Source organism: Cyprinodon tularosa, unplaced genomic scaffold (assembly GCF_016077235.1).
Source record: "Cyprinodon tularosa strain WSP-4 unplaced genomic scaffold, ASM1607723v1 ctg172, whole genome shotgun sequence".
Classification (NCBI taxonomy): Eukaryota; Metazoa; Chordata; class Actinopteri; order Cyprinodontiformes; family Cyprinodontidae; genus Cyprinodon; species Cyprinodon tularosa.
This window is the reverse complement of record NW_024038551.1, coordinates 656,698-674,108: the sequence shown is the minus strand read 5'-3', so window position 1 is coordinate 674,108 and position 17,411 is coordinate 656,698. Positions and strand designations below refer to the sequence as shown.

Sequence of the window (17,411 nt, the reverse complement as noted above, 5' to 3'; positions counted from 1 at the left end):
CAACATAACTAGAGCTGCCCAGCAACTGCAACAATATGAGGCATAGACCTATAAAAACAATTTAGTCTAAACCTTTTCTTTTTAAAATGTCCTTTATCCTGATATAATCATCCATCCATCTTCAACTGCTTAGTCCTATCAGGGTCGTGGTGAGGCCAGTGCCTATCTCCAGCAGTCTATGGGTGTGGTACAATGTACAGATCACCAGTCTGTCACAGAGACACACAACCATGCACACACACGCTCACAACCTATGGACAATTTAGAGAAGCCAATTTACCTAACAGTCATGTTGTTGAACTGTGTGAGAGGAACCCATGCATGCAGAGGTAGAACATGCTAATTCCATGCAGAAAGGCCCGGGCCAGGACTCAAACCAAGAACCTTCTTGCTTATTCCTTTTTCTATAACTAGTCTTTACTAAAAAAAAGTAGTGCCCATCCACAGCTGATAAGAGAATATATTGAGGACTAATTTAAAATTGTCTGAAGCCCCACTATTGCTAATTTAAAAAAAATAAAAGCTAGAGCGCAGGATTATTATCCAAGTGAGAAATTTACCTGGTTTATCAATTCAGTCCATCTCTATCGGCTCCATACATGTTGGAGCCAGAGGGCTTCCAACTAGGTGAGGCTGGCGCTGCCCAGAGTGTCACCGAAGCTGCCGTCCCGAAGGGAAAGCAGGAGTCCGAGGCAGGTCAGGGCAACAGATCAGAACAGGAAGGTCCTGGAGTCCAAATCCCAATCAGGGATACCAATCAGCAGTGTTGTGCCTGAACGCGTTCATTGAACGAAAGTTCATGAACTCGTTCATATTTTGGGCGAACGTGAACTGAACGTACTGCATTCTTGCCTGATGAACGTTATTGTGAACTCGTTCATTCTGGCGTCTGTGAACGGCACGCTCTCTCAGTTCAACTCCGTTCAATAGGTTGCCAGATTTCTATAAAGCCCTCCAGGCGAAACCCCGGCTAAATCACACCGTAAACAGGCCTTAATATGTAGCGGGAAAAACACCCAATCTGGCAACACCAGCTACCAGCCTCGTAGCCTACAGCCGCGTGCGTCATCAAAACAAAATGCAGCGTGGAAGCCACAGCAGCGTGTAGGCGACTTAAAACAGGTTTATGACCAGGTGGTCGGTGAGGATGATGGCAACAAGTTTGCCCGCCGGCTTTCAGTAAAAAAAATCCGCACTTCAGTAACCTTAAATTCCTACCTCAGCCTGGTCCCTCAGTTTGTGTTTGTAAAATCTTCTTGAGCGGAGGTCTTCAACAGGGGATCCGCGACCCCTAGGGGGTCTACGGAGGTACTGCATGAGGGTCTGCATGGTTAGTTGATATTTTTATATTCCCCCCCTGCATTTATTTTCCCCACTAATTGAAATGTCTTTAAATACTCATTAACATGAAATCAACACACTGTAGTAAACAGATAAATGGAGACAAAAGATGTCTTTCAGTCATCAATGCACACATTCAGCGACACACAGGAGCTCTTTCAAGCTGGGCACCGTTTCCTTCACAACACCTGTCCCATCAACCAGGAATCAGAATCAGAAAAACTTTAATAATCCCAGGGAGAAATTAATTTCTTTACATTACTCCATCTGTAATAGAGTGACTATAGGACACAATTTCATAAAATATATATAAATAGGGGGTCCCCGCTCCATCTCACCATCAGTTTGGGGGTCCTTGGTCTGGAAAACATAGAAGACCCCTGTTCTTGAGGGTTTTACTATCCATGTAACTTGTTTGTAAAACCTGCCTGGTATAATTTTCCAGGATTCCAGGATTCCTTTTTAGTATGTATTGAAATGGAATTTCAAATGGAAAAAATTATTAAAAAAAAAAAAAAAAACATTTGCACCTTAAAGACTACTTTCCTATTTTTCTTTTAATAATTACTCATAAAAAAGACCATTCAAGCAGCACATTTTTCCTGATGTTTTTGAGAATATACTGTAGGGGTGAAAGCTGCAGCTGCTACTAGTGTGAAGTGAATGGACAGCAACAAAGCATTAAAGCAACAATGGGGAAATGCTGTCCCCTCAATGCTAATGTAAACCCTGGTTGGATAAGGATTCAAAACTGAATATGAAGATGAAATCTGACGCACAGTTTCAGTTACAACTGATAAAATAATTGCTGTCTGTGGTTCTACAGTAGGCTATGGTGTAATTGAGCAATATATGAAAAGAAAAAAGAAAAAAAAGAACTATGAACTAGTTCGTTTTCTGGAATTGTGAACTATGAACTGAACTAGTTCATTTTAAAATGTGTGAACTGAACTTTGAACTAGTTCACGTAGAAAGAGAACTTTCCCAACACTGCCAATCAGAACAGGAACAGGCTGGTTCAGGGTTCCAGGATTCCACAGAGAGCTCAGATAGAAAGTTCAGATAGGAACAAGCAAGTTCAGTGGTTTACATTTATTGCTGTTCCATCTGTAGATCATTTCTATACGAATTATCCTGATCAAAATTACACTCCTAGACCTAACTGTAATAGTATATCTTCTAAATTACGTGTTTGAAGCAGAAAATTAATTTTATTAAGTTAAAAAAAATTGAATAAAATTATACCGGTAAAAATAAAAAAAAGTTTATATTATATATCACATTTTAAGTGGCCATTCTGATATTTATTTGCTTGACTGCATATATATTTATGATATATGAAAAAAAAAATTATAGTTAAAATAATACAAATGCTGACCAGTAAGATAAGCAATATCTGAAATTAATTTCTAGACCTCTAGAATGTTTATTCTAGATGTGGAGAATGTCATTTTGTTCGAAATGCTCATTTAGACAAAGAAAAAGTTTTTGTTTTTTTATTCAGATATCAGAAACACATATTCAGTAAAACTAGTACATATCAAAACCTCTTACCATAGTTTTGTTACAGCGAAAATATTAGGGGATTTTTCTCGTGAATGGTGGCAGATCAATGAATCTATTTACGTGAAATCTTCTGGCAGCAGGTGAAAATGAAGAATAAAAATGTTCCATTATAAAGAACCTGTGGATCACCTCATGCGTCCCTCCTCATGTTGATTCTGTCTTATTTTACACAGTTAAGTGGCTGTTTGTGGACAAATGGCCATTATAAGTGGCTATCAGTCCCCTAGAATGGCTTCAGGTTGTGCCAGAATGCTCATTAGGTCATCAAGTGAATCCTAATCCTAACCCTAAACTAATTCCTGTTCACCCATTGAATTATTCCATTTACATGTAATGTGAAAATGATGTTTGTAGTTCTTCATTTACTGTAAATTTTACCAAATAAAAATAAAATGATCCACATCTCGCTTATATTAAACAAACGAAAAACAAGTAATCTCATGTCCTGTGAGTTGAAGAATCCTGTCCCTATAAGAATTTTTATTCTCTGTGAAAACAGAGAATAAAGATCCTCATCAAACGGACACGCAGTATTTGTTTTTAAAACCTAATGTGTCTAATGGACCTAGTGAAATATATATATTTTTTATGCACAAACATATGAGAAAAATCAAACTAAATCAGGAAATAAAACAGCATGATTGGCTGTAAGGAGAGCAGAGACAGAGGACACTGAGTTTACTAAAGAAAACCTGCTGCTGACCAGGTTAGCTCCAGGGAGAATGTTACTACGATGACTGAAACATAGTTGAGGAACCTCTCTGCATCAACCAGAAAAGTAAGAGTTTCCCTGTTTTCAGGTTTAGACAACTTTGAGTTTTCGATAAACCTGCTTAATGAAAGGGACCCCTGTTCTCAGCTCTTATCCCTTAAATTTTGGTGACGGTTTCCAGGGAACCTAAACACATCATTGAGCCGATCTATAGGTCCAACTGATGACAGCTCTTAAAAAATGTATTTAAAATATGTTCAAACATAATGAATGTGTTTAACTGAATCTCTTGGTTTGGGTTTATGCAGATTGGTGAACCCACGAAAATAAAGAAACTAAAGAGAGACAAGCTGGACTTTGAACTGGAGGATGAAACTGGATCCATCAGAATCAACCTGTGGGGTGAAAAAAGCAGACAGCTGGATGGGATATCAATAGGAGATGTGGTTCAGGTCCAATACCTAAAGACAAACCATTATAATGGAACAGTGTCTCTGAACTCCACAGACCTCACCAAAATCAACAAGGTCAGCTTGAAATTTAATTTCATTTGTTTGAAATCTTGCTTTTCTTTGTTTCTGTATTTCTTCTTTGCTCATGTCTCCGCCTCTTCTGGGAATCACCCTCAGTATTTATTTATCCAGCTTCATCCTCTGCTGGTTCCTTTTCTCAGCCTATAAAATCTAGTTGGCTGGACAGAAAGAATTCAACAGGGCTGGCTGAGACCGGGACCAGGATCTGACCATAAAACATCAACACCTAGGCTGAATTTTTTTAGATTTATTTATTTTTTAACCACAAAAGTCAGAAATATATGCAAGAGTAGGTAATAAATCTACCAAAATTAGTTTGTGTTTATATACCTATAATGGTAAAAATAACTATAGTTTAAAGATAATAAATACAGCCTCACATAGATACCTATTCTACGAATTTAGTTGATTAGTTTACATTGCATATCGAAGGATTGATGGTTCAAGCCCCGATTCTGACTTTAAGTGTCGTTGTGCCCTTGGGCAAGACACTTCGCCTGCATTGTCTACTGATGGTGGTGGTCTACACCAGTGGCGCCAGTGTACGGCAGCCTCGCTTCTGTCAGTGAGCCCCAGGGCAGCTGTGGCTACAATGCAGCTTGCCACCATCAGTGTGTGAGTGTGTGCGTGAATGGGTGAATGAATGTAGTGTAAAGCGCTTTGGTCAAGTCTCCTAACTTGAAAAAAGGCGCTATATAAGTACATGCCATTTACCATTTACCATATTAGCTATATGACACATTTTAGAAAACAATAAGAGTAATAAATCTTTATCATACTATATTGTCTGATTTAGAGCAGCTGTAAAGGTAGAAACTTCTTTGTTTTTGGTTTGGATTTTTGTATTTATAACCATGGACACCATAGATTACTGGGACCATGTGGAAACATTAGATTTATGTTTTTGGCTTTTTGAAATGAGCCTCTTTGTTTCCCTTCATCTGCTGGTGCAGTGGGTTTTGCATGTAGAGCTGTTACTGTTAAGCTTGCATACACGCCTCAGTCGGCAAGATTATTAGGTACAGGTCAGAGGGGAAATGAAGGCACCCTGAGCTAAGATCAGAAACCGCCACTGATACTGATGCGATTGGAAAGAAGAGTTTGGTTTGTAATGAAAAGATCAGTGTTGCTCCACTGTTGGTTTGTGGGTTTTCTATATATGTTTTTTTACATTTGTTTTTAATTAGCTGATTAGTTTTAAATTGTGTATTGTGTCGCTTGTTCAGGTTAAATAAGTGTTTAAACACGTAGTAACTGACATGGTCAAATTGCCTTTTGTTCTGTCGCCTGTACATGTAAAGTTAAACTAGAAGTAATTCAGCTTAATCCTGGAGGTGGACAGATTTTAAATAAATTCTCTGTATTTTTTTATTTCCCTTTCCTTTACACTTTTCATGTTTTTGAAAGGTAAATTCAATAAATTAATTAATATAATCCACTTCTTAATTTGTATAATTAATTGCTTATTTAATCAATAGTCTTTTCTATGAAAAGGAAGAAAGCAAAGAACTATAAGCAGTGCTTTTTTATTTTATCATACTTCCCTATTAAAGGTTAAATTTAGAGTAACTTGTCACATCATGACAGCAGATGCTATAGATGTTAGCTTATACTCATATTCATTGATTAGATTATTAAGGTCAAACCTTCTAACCCGTCTGTCATCCTGTTCCTGCTCAGATTGAAAGTGCTGAGGTCCAGAAAGTCACCATCAACATCATGGGGATCAGTAAGGCAGACAAGATCATGACAGAGCTGGATGTCGAGATCAGCAACCAGATGAAGATGTTGGAGGTTTCCTCTCCTCTTCTGGCAGAAGTATTTGGTCTCTGTCTGGATGACAACTTTCAAAGCAAACTCCTGGAGAAGATCGAGTGTGAACTGGAAGCAGAAATACAAGGAAACAAGATCAAGAACCTTAAAGCCAAAGCATGAACCTTTCCACAGTTCTGTGTCATGGCTGCTCTAGTTTGTAGATAACCGTCAGTGCTGCCATCTGTTGTTATCATTAGAATAGCGCAATAATTACTCTTAATCTGTTTTTGATTATCAAAACTCTTTCCGACTTCCCTTTTATCATGAAAACATGCATGAATAAAAATTAGGAGTCAGTTTGTAGATGGGAAAATCTGGAGCTCATGACTTTCATCCTGGTGTTAACTGCTTTTTACATTAACTACTCCTGTTTGCATACGGTATATAATACTAACTGTTGATCCAATGCATAATATTATGAATATGATCTAAAATAAACTGATCTTATAGTTTCTTTGAAATAATTTCACAGTTAAATTGAAGCCTGAGGCCTTGGATAATTTTGAGTCTAATTTCCTTAGAAAACATTTAACCAGTTGGAGTGTGATCTGATTCAATCGAGTTGTGAATTGGGGCTATATTAATAAACTGAATTAATTTTATCACTTCCTGTTTTCTGATGTGTAATTATTTAGATGCTCTTTAAATTCTTCATTTTAATTTTTTTCATTCTGGAGTTTTTGTCAATATTTTAGACCAGAGGTCACAGATTAGCGGACCGCGATCCAGATTTGGACCCACCTGCTGGCTAATCTGGACCCAACGCGATTTTAAACATTTATAAATTACTGCATGTCTGCATGACAGTATGTAACTTCACTTAAGCCACTTCTCCTGTTTGTACGGTAAAGCCCTCCGGAGCGATGGGTAAGAAGGAGAAGATGATGACAAAAAGAAAGCAGAGAAAGTGTGGACTGCTGGAAGAACTGCAGTGAACTGATGAAAGAAAAGTGAAATGGTGTGCTCGAAGGTGACGCTGCAGATTTTCAATATATTTGGCTCAACCTGCTGCTGTGAAGCAGGATTCTCCACCATGAACAGAATCAAAATTAACTATCTATCCAGGCTCAAAATGAACACCTTGATATGTGCTTTAGAATGGCTTTCTCGCCATTCAAACCCAGGTTTAAAAGCCTTGCAGGGCAGCATAAAGAACCTCAAGCGTAAAGAACCTCCAGCTGTAGCAGGAAATGTGTGTCTAATTATTTTCAAGGCTGAATTATTTCCCTTAAATTTGTACCACAGTACTACAGTTCTCACAAGGTTCAGCGATTATTCTCAATAGTATCTTTAAAGGTCATATAATACTAATAAAACAGTTATGATTACATATTTGTCATTCCTCATCATAAGCTAGTAATTGTTTGTGCTGTTAGCTCATTCATTAATTTTCCGACAAAATTAATTTCAGTAATGCAGTAATGTGTCATGATAACATAGATGGCTTCCTTCACACCCCTCTCAAACCACCTATTTTCTTTATCCAGAAAGAGAGAAAGAGAGAAAAAACAACTTTAAACAGAGGTGGTGGACTCCAGCTTCCAAAAACTTACAATTCAGTTATAGAGATGATGCCGTACAGATATCACCACACCCCCCACCCCATCACAGAGGAACAAAGTACCCCTCTTTTCAGCCGGTGAACAATACCTCCTTAACGACCGACCCTTAACAATTATAGACAGGTTTCAGGTATTACAGGCTAACAATGGAACCAAACGACCCATTCATCGGTTTCCATTTGCATGTTTCCAAGCAATACAAGGCCCTGTCTGTATAAACACTCAAACTCACTGCGGATCCAGACATTTGAATTGAGAAAGCTTCCTGGAGAGGTGCTGAAATGTCTTGAAACCTTGTAAACCAAGTCCAGTGGATTGTTTTTTAAACTTTTACGGAATGACTATAAGCTGAATGATTGAGAATCCTCATCAGCATATTTACATGTATGGTTAATGCACTATTACTTATTTGTGCATATTAATTTTGTTTTTGATAAAAATCCTTTTGCTAAAATGCCATCAGAACGCGGAAAATATCAAGTGTGTCTCTTTCAGTGTCCACCATATTGGATCACTCTATTTGCTGTGCGTGTGCAGAAAGGTCCAAATAGACAGCAACAAAAAATTTGAAAACATACTCTGAAAAGAGCAGTTTTGCCAAACTTTCCAAACGCTTTTGTCGCTATACTTAGTGACTTTTCAGACCCCTCTAGTGCTTTATTTCAAAAAAGCGCCTAGAGCCAAATCTATCAACTTTTTTCTGCTACTGGAGACTTTGGCGAAAACATATAAAATCGAACTCTGCTCTCTATTGCAAGTAGATTGGTAACCCCGCCTCCTGCTCTCCTCTATCTTGTCTGCTGTCATGGTTCATGTAGCTATTACTTCATCGTACTCGTACTTGTCGTCTCCCGCTTTATCCGGAACCGGGTCGCGGGAGCAGCAGACTAAGCAGAGACTCCCAGACTTCCCTCTCCACAGACACCTCCTCCAGCTCTTTTGGGGGAAGCCCTAGGTGCTCCCAGGCCAGCCGAGAGACATAGTCTCTCCAGCGTGTCCTGGGTCGTCCCCTGGGCCTCCTCCCAGTGGGACGTGCCTGAAACACCTCCAGGGGGCATCCGAAGATGCGGAGGAGAACCGGCTCTACACTGAGCCTCTCCCGAATGGCCGAGCTCCTCACCCTCTCTTTAAGGGAGAGCCCAGCCATCCTGCGGAGAAAGCTCATTTCAGCCGCTTGTATCCGGGATCTCGTTCTTTCGGTCCAGATCCAGATTTCATGACCATAGGTGAGGGTAGGAACGTAGACCGACCTGTAAATTGAGAGCTTTGCCTTTTCACTCAGCTCTCTCTTCACCACGACAAACCGGTGCAGCGTCCGCATTATTGCAGCAGCCGCACCGATCCGTCTATCGATCTCCCGCTCCATTCTTCCCTCACTCGTGAACAGGACCCCAAGATACTTGAACTCCTCCACTTGAGGCAGGGACTCTCCTCCAACCTGAAGGGGACAAGCCACCTTTTTCTGGTCAAGAACCATGGCCTCGGACTAGGAGGAGCTGATTCTCATCCCGGCCGCTTCACACTCGGCTGCGAACTGCCCCAGCGCACGCTGTAGGTTTTGGCAGGAGGGAGCCAGGCTCTTGTCCCTGCAAAAAGCAGGGACAAGATCCGCTGGTCCCCAAACCAGACCCCCTCCGGTCCTTGGCTGCGCCTAGAAATCCTATCCATAAAAGTTATGAACAGGACCGGTGACAGAGGGCAGCCCTGTTGGAGTCCAACATGCACTGGGAAAGGGTCCGACTTAATGCCGGCAATGCGAACCAGACTCCTGCTCCGCTTGTACAGAGAACGGATGGCCCCTAGTAAAGGGTCCCCGACTCCATACTCGTGGAGCACCCCCCACAGGGCAGCACGGGGGAAAAGGTCGAATGCCTTCTCCAAGTCCACAAAACACATGCGGACTGGTTGGGCAAACTCCCAAGAACCCTCAAGCACCCTGCAGAGGGTGTAGAGCTCGTCCACTGTTCCACGGCCAGGACGAAAACCACACTGCTCCTCCTGCAGCCGAGGTTCAACAATCAGCCGGACTCTCCTCTCCAGCACCCTGGCATAGGCCTTTCCGGGGAGGCTGAGAAGTGTGATTCCCCGATAGTTGGAACACATCCTCCGGTCCACCTTCTTATGGAGGGGAACCACCACCCCAGTCTGCCAATCCAGGGGGACTGTCCCTGACCTCCACGCGATGTTGAAGAGACGTGTCAACCATGACAGCCCGACAACATCCAGAGCTTTAAGACACTCAGGACGGATCTCGTCCACCCCCGAAGCCTTGCCACCGTGGAGTTTTTTGACCACCTCCGTGACTTCAGCCTGGGTGATAAACGAATCCAGCCCCAAGCACCCCGTCTCTTCTTCCCCCATGGAAGGCGTGTCTGTCGGGTTGAGGAGATCCTCAAAGTATTCCTTCCACCGCTCGACAATATCCTCCTTCAAGGTCAGCAGCTCCCCACTCCCACTGAAAACAGTGTTAGCGAAGCACTGCTTTGCCAGAATCGCTTTAAAGCCAACCGATAGTCTTTTTCCATGGCCTCCCCGAACTCCTCCCAGGCCCGCGATTTTGCCTCTGCAACCGCCCGGGCTGCAACGTGCTTGGCCTCACAGTACCTGCTTGCTGCTTCAGGAGTACCACAAGCCAGTCAAGCTCGATAGGACTCCTTCTTCAGCTTGAGAGCATCCCTTACTATCGGTGTCCACCACCGGGTTCGGGGATTGCCACCACGACAGGCACCGCAAACCTTACGGCCACAGCTACGGGCAGCCACATCGACAATAGAGGCAGAGAACACAGCCCATTTGGACTCCATGTCTCCAACCTCCCTCAGAACCTGAGAGAAGCTCTCCCGGAGGTGGGAGTTGAACATGTCCCTCATCGAGGGTTCCACCAGACATTCCCAGCAGACCCTTACTACATGTTTGGGCCTGCCGAGTCTTTCAGGCTTCCTCCTCTTCCAGCGTATCCAGCTCACCACCAGGTGGTGGTCGGTGGACAGCTCAGCCCCTCTCTTCCCCTGAGTGTCCAAGACATGCGGCCGAAAATCCTGGTCCTGTCCAGGTGCCAGGTGCACCGATGGACATCCTTATGCCTGAACATGATGTTCATTATGGACAATCCGTGACAATCTGTTCCTCCTGATCACGCCCCTCCAGGTTTCACCGTCGTTTCCCACACGGGCGTTGAAGTCTCCTAGTAGAATGATGGAATCCCCGGGAGGGGTGCTTTCTAACAGCCTCCCCAAGGATGCTAAGAAGGCCTCGTACTCTGTACTGCCTTTCGGCCCATAGGCCGAAACAACTGTCAGAGTCCTCCCTTCGACCTGAAGGCGAAGGGATGCGACCCTCTCAACTACCGGGGTGAACTCCAACACAAGACGGCTGAGCTGGGGGGGAGACAAGCAGCCCCGCCCCCGCCCTCTGCCTCTCCCCGCGGGTCACTCCAGAGTAGAAGAGAGTCCAGCCTCTCTCAAGGAGCTCGGTTCCAGAGCCCTGACTGTGCGTAGAGGCGAGCCCAACTATTTCTAACCGCTATCGCTCCACCTCCCACACAAGCTCGGGCTCCTTCCCCGCCAGTTAGGGTGACATTCCACGTCCCCAGAGCCAGTTTAAGCGCCCATGGATCAGGTCGCCGAGGTCTCCGCCTCTGGCTGCTTCCCAATCCTCTATGCACCGGTCCCTCATGGTTCCCCCTGCAGGTGGTGGGCCCACTGGGGGATGGCCTCGCGTCGCTCCTTCGGGCTGGGCCCGGCCGGGTCCCGTGAGGAAGAGCCCGACCACCAGGTGCTCGCCGACGAACCCCAATCCCAGGACTGGCTCCAGGGTGGGGTCCCGGCTCTGCCGTACCGTACCATCTGGTTACTCTGTCTTGAAGGACTTGCCTACAAGTCTCAAATATCCACACCTGCAACAAATCATTCATCACCTCAGATGAGTATGTGAGTAGCATCACTTCTTCACCAGTGTTTGCCTGTTTTGGGTACTCTAGCCCCTTAGAGCTTTGCTGAGTAAATCTCTGAACTTTTTTAAGTTCATTCGTGCTCTAAGCCTTCAGATCCTCCGCTGCTCCTCTGTGCTTCCATAAACTTATCTGTCCGCCCTCCAATGTCATATCCACCTTGAACCAGCCAAGTCCCCCGCAACTGGAACCACATACCACCCTCCAATTCTGGCAGCAAGTTCAAGCAAGAAGAGAGCATTCAGTCATCTACTTCACACCAACCTTGATCTCACCTGTTCTCTCTCTCCTTCTGTGCAGTCGCACCTGGATACCTGGCCGCAGGTCCCACCAAGCTGTGTTATCCATATTCCTTTTTTTTTTTTTACTGAAAATAAACATTCAAACTTTTACAATCTCTCTGTGTTTCTGCATGTGGGCAAAAAATAAAAGACCCATCATGACAGGATGTGATGAATCTGAGAAGGAGATTGTCCTCTGCTTTAAATATATGTGTACTTGTGTGTTATTGTGTGCTCGTGAAACGTCATCAGCTCAGGCCTTCACAAAAACACAAGCCAGAGAACGGACATGGTCCCTGGATTTTGTTCTCGCCCCTCAATCTTTAAACAGCCTGCATCAGAGCAGACTTGTCTGTTATCAAGATTGATAGCCTGTCCCAGCATGCACCGCGGAAGCAGCAGCTTCCAGGCGAGGACTCACAGAGTTCAGAGAAATAAGTTAAAAGTTCTCTTTTCTGTTTCTGTGGTTGTATAAAAGTACATTTTAAGATAATTTGAGGCGAGAAAATATACTTCTAACCATCACTATATGGCCCATTTACTGATTTAGTGCGTAATTTAAAAAAAGTTCTTATGTTGAGAGAACCGTGGCAACAGGCGGACCTCCGATGTTAACCGCAGTCAGGTCTAACATTAGCTGCAGCAGCCCTCTCTTGGCATAGCCGTGTGTGAAGAACCGCTGGCTCTGATGGAGGTTTTTTCGCTGAGCTAAGATTGTCCCCCGAGCTCTGGGGCCGGCTGGTGAGCTGATGCCAACCAACACCAAGGAGCAGCTGTGTCCTGAAGGGAATATATGAGCCAAAGTCATAAGAGAACCAAGTTCATAAACCAGGATATTACAGAGCCAATGAGGTACATCGGCTGGATGTGGAACATCCCACTGCTGGATGCATAAAACTATGTGCACAAAACAGTTCAGATTTTATTTTCTTCTAAGAGAAGAACCATGCAGTTTAATGCTAATCCAGGCCCTGAAATATATTGATTATATTTTAAAAGTTGCATTGTCTGTTTTTATAAGTTTTTTTTTCCACAAATTCTAGCAGCTATTTCTGCTGTTTTTTTACCACTGAATACCAAATGCTCAGTCTGATGCAGTGGGCCTATTTTTCAGTGTTTATTGCTGTTTCTCTCCTATAGGTAGGGTGGCCATTTCTATAGCACCAAAAATGAGGACATTGTGCGGCATATCAATAAATTGCTAAGGTGTACATAAGAATCGGGTAAAGACACATTTATAGTACAATTCTTAGTAGTTTAAAGAGGAGGCTTGTGTAGCTGAATAGAACAAAATATTAAAGAAATGTTAAAAAGAATTGGTTCCCAGCATTTGTATTTATTTAATACATTGTGGTGTTTAAAAAGTGACCACCGACATTAATCTTTAAAGTGCAGAATACCACAAAGCATAAGATGTGTGGACTTAAACGTAAAAAAAAATATTTTTAACAAGAAATTTCATAACAAAATAGCGTAATATTTTTTTTAGACAACAAAAGAGATTGTAGAAAACACATTCATCTGCTCTAAAAGTATAGCTTTTTTTTGAGAGCCTCAGTCTTTTGGGAACTTATCTTAAGTGTCTGTGTGCAGCAGACCTGTCTTTATGGTAATGCCTTTAGCTATGGGCGAATCACTGAAATCCACTTTCACCTCACAGTCTACACTTACGTAAGACTAGTGATGTTTTATAGTATACCCCACCTTGCAGCTCTGCACACATTATTTTGGCATCCAGGGGCGACGAAACTTAATGTAAAAGCCAACATTGAAGAGTTCGCTGCTGCACGTTTATTACTTTTATCTTAATCCGTGCTCGCAGTTCAATTGCAGCTTTTCCTCGCCTGTTTACGCCCACATCGCTTCGACGAAGTGGTAGAAACCATGGAATGAATCTCCACTACCTTTGGTTATAAATTCACGCTCTTTTGTCCATTCTGGGTTAAACGACGTCCTGGTTTTGACAGGATGCTAACTTTAATGGCATCAGTAATTCTGATCCTTGTTTACTTTTGTAACCAATGACAAGCAGATCTTTATCTAACATGCCGCCACTCTTAGCCAATCATCTGATATATCAGATAGTGATGCATTTTTGATGATTGGATATTGTGCTGCAGCCCAGCAAAAATAAAAAAAATAAAAATCTGCTCTTCAAGTCTTGTGCCTCATAAAGGAGGATAAATACACGTCCGGTTGGACGCTGCGAAATGAAAATCCTGACTGCTGTAAGTTTGCTTGAATTCATGACTATGGTGCGCATTAATAAGTTGGTTATTCCACTCTGTAGTACAATCTCCACTCTGCTCTGGAGCAGTAGGCCACTGGTCTGTCAGACCAGAGAGAAAAAGCAATAATTCAGTCAGAACAGTCGTCTGGTGCTGAACTCTTTCGGCAGTTAATTATTTCAGATCGCTTCACAACGGCTATTTTCACCCATTGTAGTCACTTGATTTATGTATTTCAACATTTGCCAATGCACATTGACGCTGACCTTGGTTGTGGTTTTGCTGGAGTTTTCTTCCAGTTAAAAGTAAGTTTCCTTTTACTCCACTGTTGTTGCATGAATGCTTGATGTGAGGGATTGCTTTACAGTCAATGACACAATGCAAGCGAATGTGTCATGATCGGTACACGAATGTGACCCAATTATGCAGAACACCACGACACAGGAAACAGATGAAAAGTTAACAGAGTTTATTGAATACAATCCAATGGTAGTTTGTTCTGGTATGGTCCTGGGCAACGGGTTCACCGGAATCTGTGAGGAAGACAGTTAGTTAGCTGGGCTCTTAGCGGTTTGTCCTTTGATAGTCTCTGGTTTGTACCTTGTGGGTCCTTGAATGGATCTTGGAGAGGAAGGTTGTTGGAACTGGAGAGAGTCTGATTAGCTGAGTCCGTTAGCTGCTTCAGCGTCTTGCTTCTGAAAGGTAGCTGACCTTGACTTAGGATCTCCAGCTCTTGGTCCAGAGCTGCAAGAGAATCCAGGGGAAGTCTTCAGGTTTGGCTCTGAGGGCAGGCTCGGTGGGTTAAGCTCTTCCAGAGCTTCACGAAGGAGAATCAGATTTTCCTGGAAAAACAGAGACAAGATTAGGATCCTGTCAGGATTTCAGAGCAAGCAAAGTTCTCAGAGGTTCAGGGCTTAGGTGCTAACCAACTGGCTCAACACTGCGGCGTTGAGGCAAGGTCTGAAGACAGCTTAAGTAGTGGGTCCTCCTGATGATGGTAACGAGCAGCAGCTGTGCAGAGGGCTCTGCTCATGAGGATCCATGGCGGACTCTGCTGGAGAAGAGAGGTACTTCTCCAGCTTCCAACAGTACCCCCCCCTCAACGACCGCCCCTTGGCGGTCCGGAGGAAGTAGATGGGCAGGAACGCTCGTACTCCTCGATCAGGGAAGGATCGAGGATGTAAGAGCCGGGAACCCACTGACGGTCTTCAGGTCCGTAGCCCTCCCAGTCGACGAGGTACTGCCAGCCGCGACCTCGCCGACGGGAGTCCACGATGCGACGGACGGTAAACGCAGGATGGCCATCGACTTCCAGGGCGGGTGGTGGGGAGTCGGATGGCGGGCACAGAGGGCTAGAGACTACGGGCTTGACCTGAGAGACATGAAAGGTGGGATGGATGCGTAGACTCGGAGGTAGCTGGAGACGGACTGCGGAGGGACTGATGACCTGGGAAACCTTAAACGGACCGATGAATCTGGGAGACAGTTTCCGAGACATTCCCTTGAGGGGAATGTCCCGGGTAGACAGCCATACCTCCTGTCCGATGGTGTACTCAGGAGCGGGACGTCTCTTAGAGTCGGCAAAACGTTTGGTGGTCTCTGATGATCTGTTGAGGGTGGTGATGATTTCCTTCCAAATCTTTTGACAGCGGCGGATGTGTTGGTTGATGGTCCTGACTGCTATCTCCTTTTCATCTGCGGGAAAAGGTGGTGGTTGGTATCCATGACTGACCTGAAATGGTGACTGGCCGGTGGAAGAAGATCTCTGGGAGTTATGGGCGTACTCGATCCAAGGGAGGTATTGGCTCCAGTCGGTGGGGTTGTTGGAGGTTAGGCAGCGGAGGGTGGATTCAAGGTGCTGATTCATGCGCTCGGTCTGACCGTTGGATTGTGGATGATAACCTGAAGTTAAAGCAGACTTACAGCCCAGAGCTGAGCAGAAGGCTTTCCAAACTTGAGAGATAAATTGAGGACCACGGTCTGATAGGATTTCCTGGGGAATGCCATGTAATCTGAAGACGTGTTTCACAAGAAGCTGAGCAGTCTGGAACGCCGAGGGGAGCTTCCTGAGAGGGACTAAATGACAGGACTTGGAAAAACGGTCAACGATGGTGAGTATTGTGGACATACCTCGAGAGACGGGGAGACCAGTGACGAAATCTATGGCAATGTGGGACCATGGACGTGAAGGGATCGGAAGAGGTTGTAGCAGACCAGAGGGTGGCTGATGCGAGGCCTTGTTTCTAGCACAAGTGGGGCAGGCCAGCACATATTCCTTTACGTCCCTGTGGAGAGTGGGCCACCAGAAGCGTCTGGTGATGAGAGCGATGGTTCTACTGACTCCAGGGTGGGCCGAGAATTTGGCAGTGTGCATCCATTGAATGAGCCTGGACCTGACGGAAGACGGAACATAAGTTCTGTTAGCCGGACCGTTACCTGGGTCGGGTTCCGTGGCCAGGGCGGAGTTAATGAGATCGGATATCTCCCAGTTCACGACTCCCACAGTACAAGAGGCCGGGAGGACTGGCTCTGGTGTCTCGGGTTGATCGACGGAGTATAGGCGCGAGAGGGAGTCTGGTTTCACATTCTTTGATCCGGGTCTGTAGGAGATAACGAGATTAAATCTGGAGAAGAAAATGGACCACCTGGATTGACGAGGGTTGGCCTGTTTGGCAGACTGGATGCTAGCAAGGTTCTTGTGATCAGTCCAGACTAGAACCGGGTGCTCAGCTCCCTCTAGCCAGTGTCTCCACTCCTCCAACGCCAATTTGATGGCTAATAGTTCTCGATCTCCAACGCCGTAGTTCTGTTCTGCTGATGAGAGTCTGCGAGAGAAAAAAGCGCATGGATGAATCTTTTGATCTGAGTCGAGTCTCTGGGAAAGGACGGCTCCAACGCCAGAATCCGAAGCATCGACCTCCAGGATGAACTGTTTAGAAGGGTCAGGCTGAATTAACACCGGTGCTCTGGAAAACAAAGATTTCAGTTTATCAAAAGCAGCCTGAGCTTCGGGAGTCCATTGAAAATTCCTCTTAACCGAAGTTAAAGAGGTCAGAGGTTGAGCCGTCTGGCTATAATTTCTAATGAAACGACGGTAAAAATTGGCGAACCCCAAAAACCTTTGAAGCTGTTTTCGAGTTTCAGGAATCGGCCAGTCCAATACCGCCTTTATCTTGTCCTCAGCAGGCTTAACCTGCCCGCCCTCGAGCACAAACCCCAAAAAGGTCACTGATGGTTGGTGGAACTCACATTTTTCTGCCTTGACGAATAACTTGTTCTCCAGTAGCCTCTGTAACACCAGGCGGACATGTTTCTTGTGATCAGTTAAGTTCCGTGAATAAATGAGTATGTCGTCTATATAGACAAAGACAAACACATTTAAAAAGTCTCTGAGAACATCATTCACTAGTGCTTGAAAGCAGGC

The 17,411-nt window shown here is 44.4% G+C and overlaps 1 protein-coding gene across 1 annotated transcript in view; it reads left to right on the top strand.

Moving 5' to 3' along the window:
* The window catches only part of LOC119781157, a 30,245-nt gene extending 23,673 nt beyond the window's left edge, over positions 1-6,572 (top strand). The window contains exons 7-8 of the mRNA XM_038281537.1: positions 3,928-4,146; positions 5,833-6,572. Of these exons, the coding sequence (XP_038137465.1) occupies positions 3,928-4,146; positions 5,833-6,087 (474 nt within the window). The 3' untranslated portion in view covers positions 6,088-6,572. The remainder of the gene's footprint in view (positions 1-3,927; positions 4,147-5,832) is intronic.
* The last annotated feature ends 10,839 nt before the right edge of the window (positions 6,573-17,411 follow it).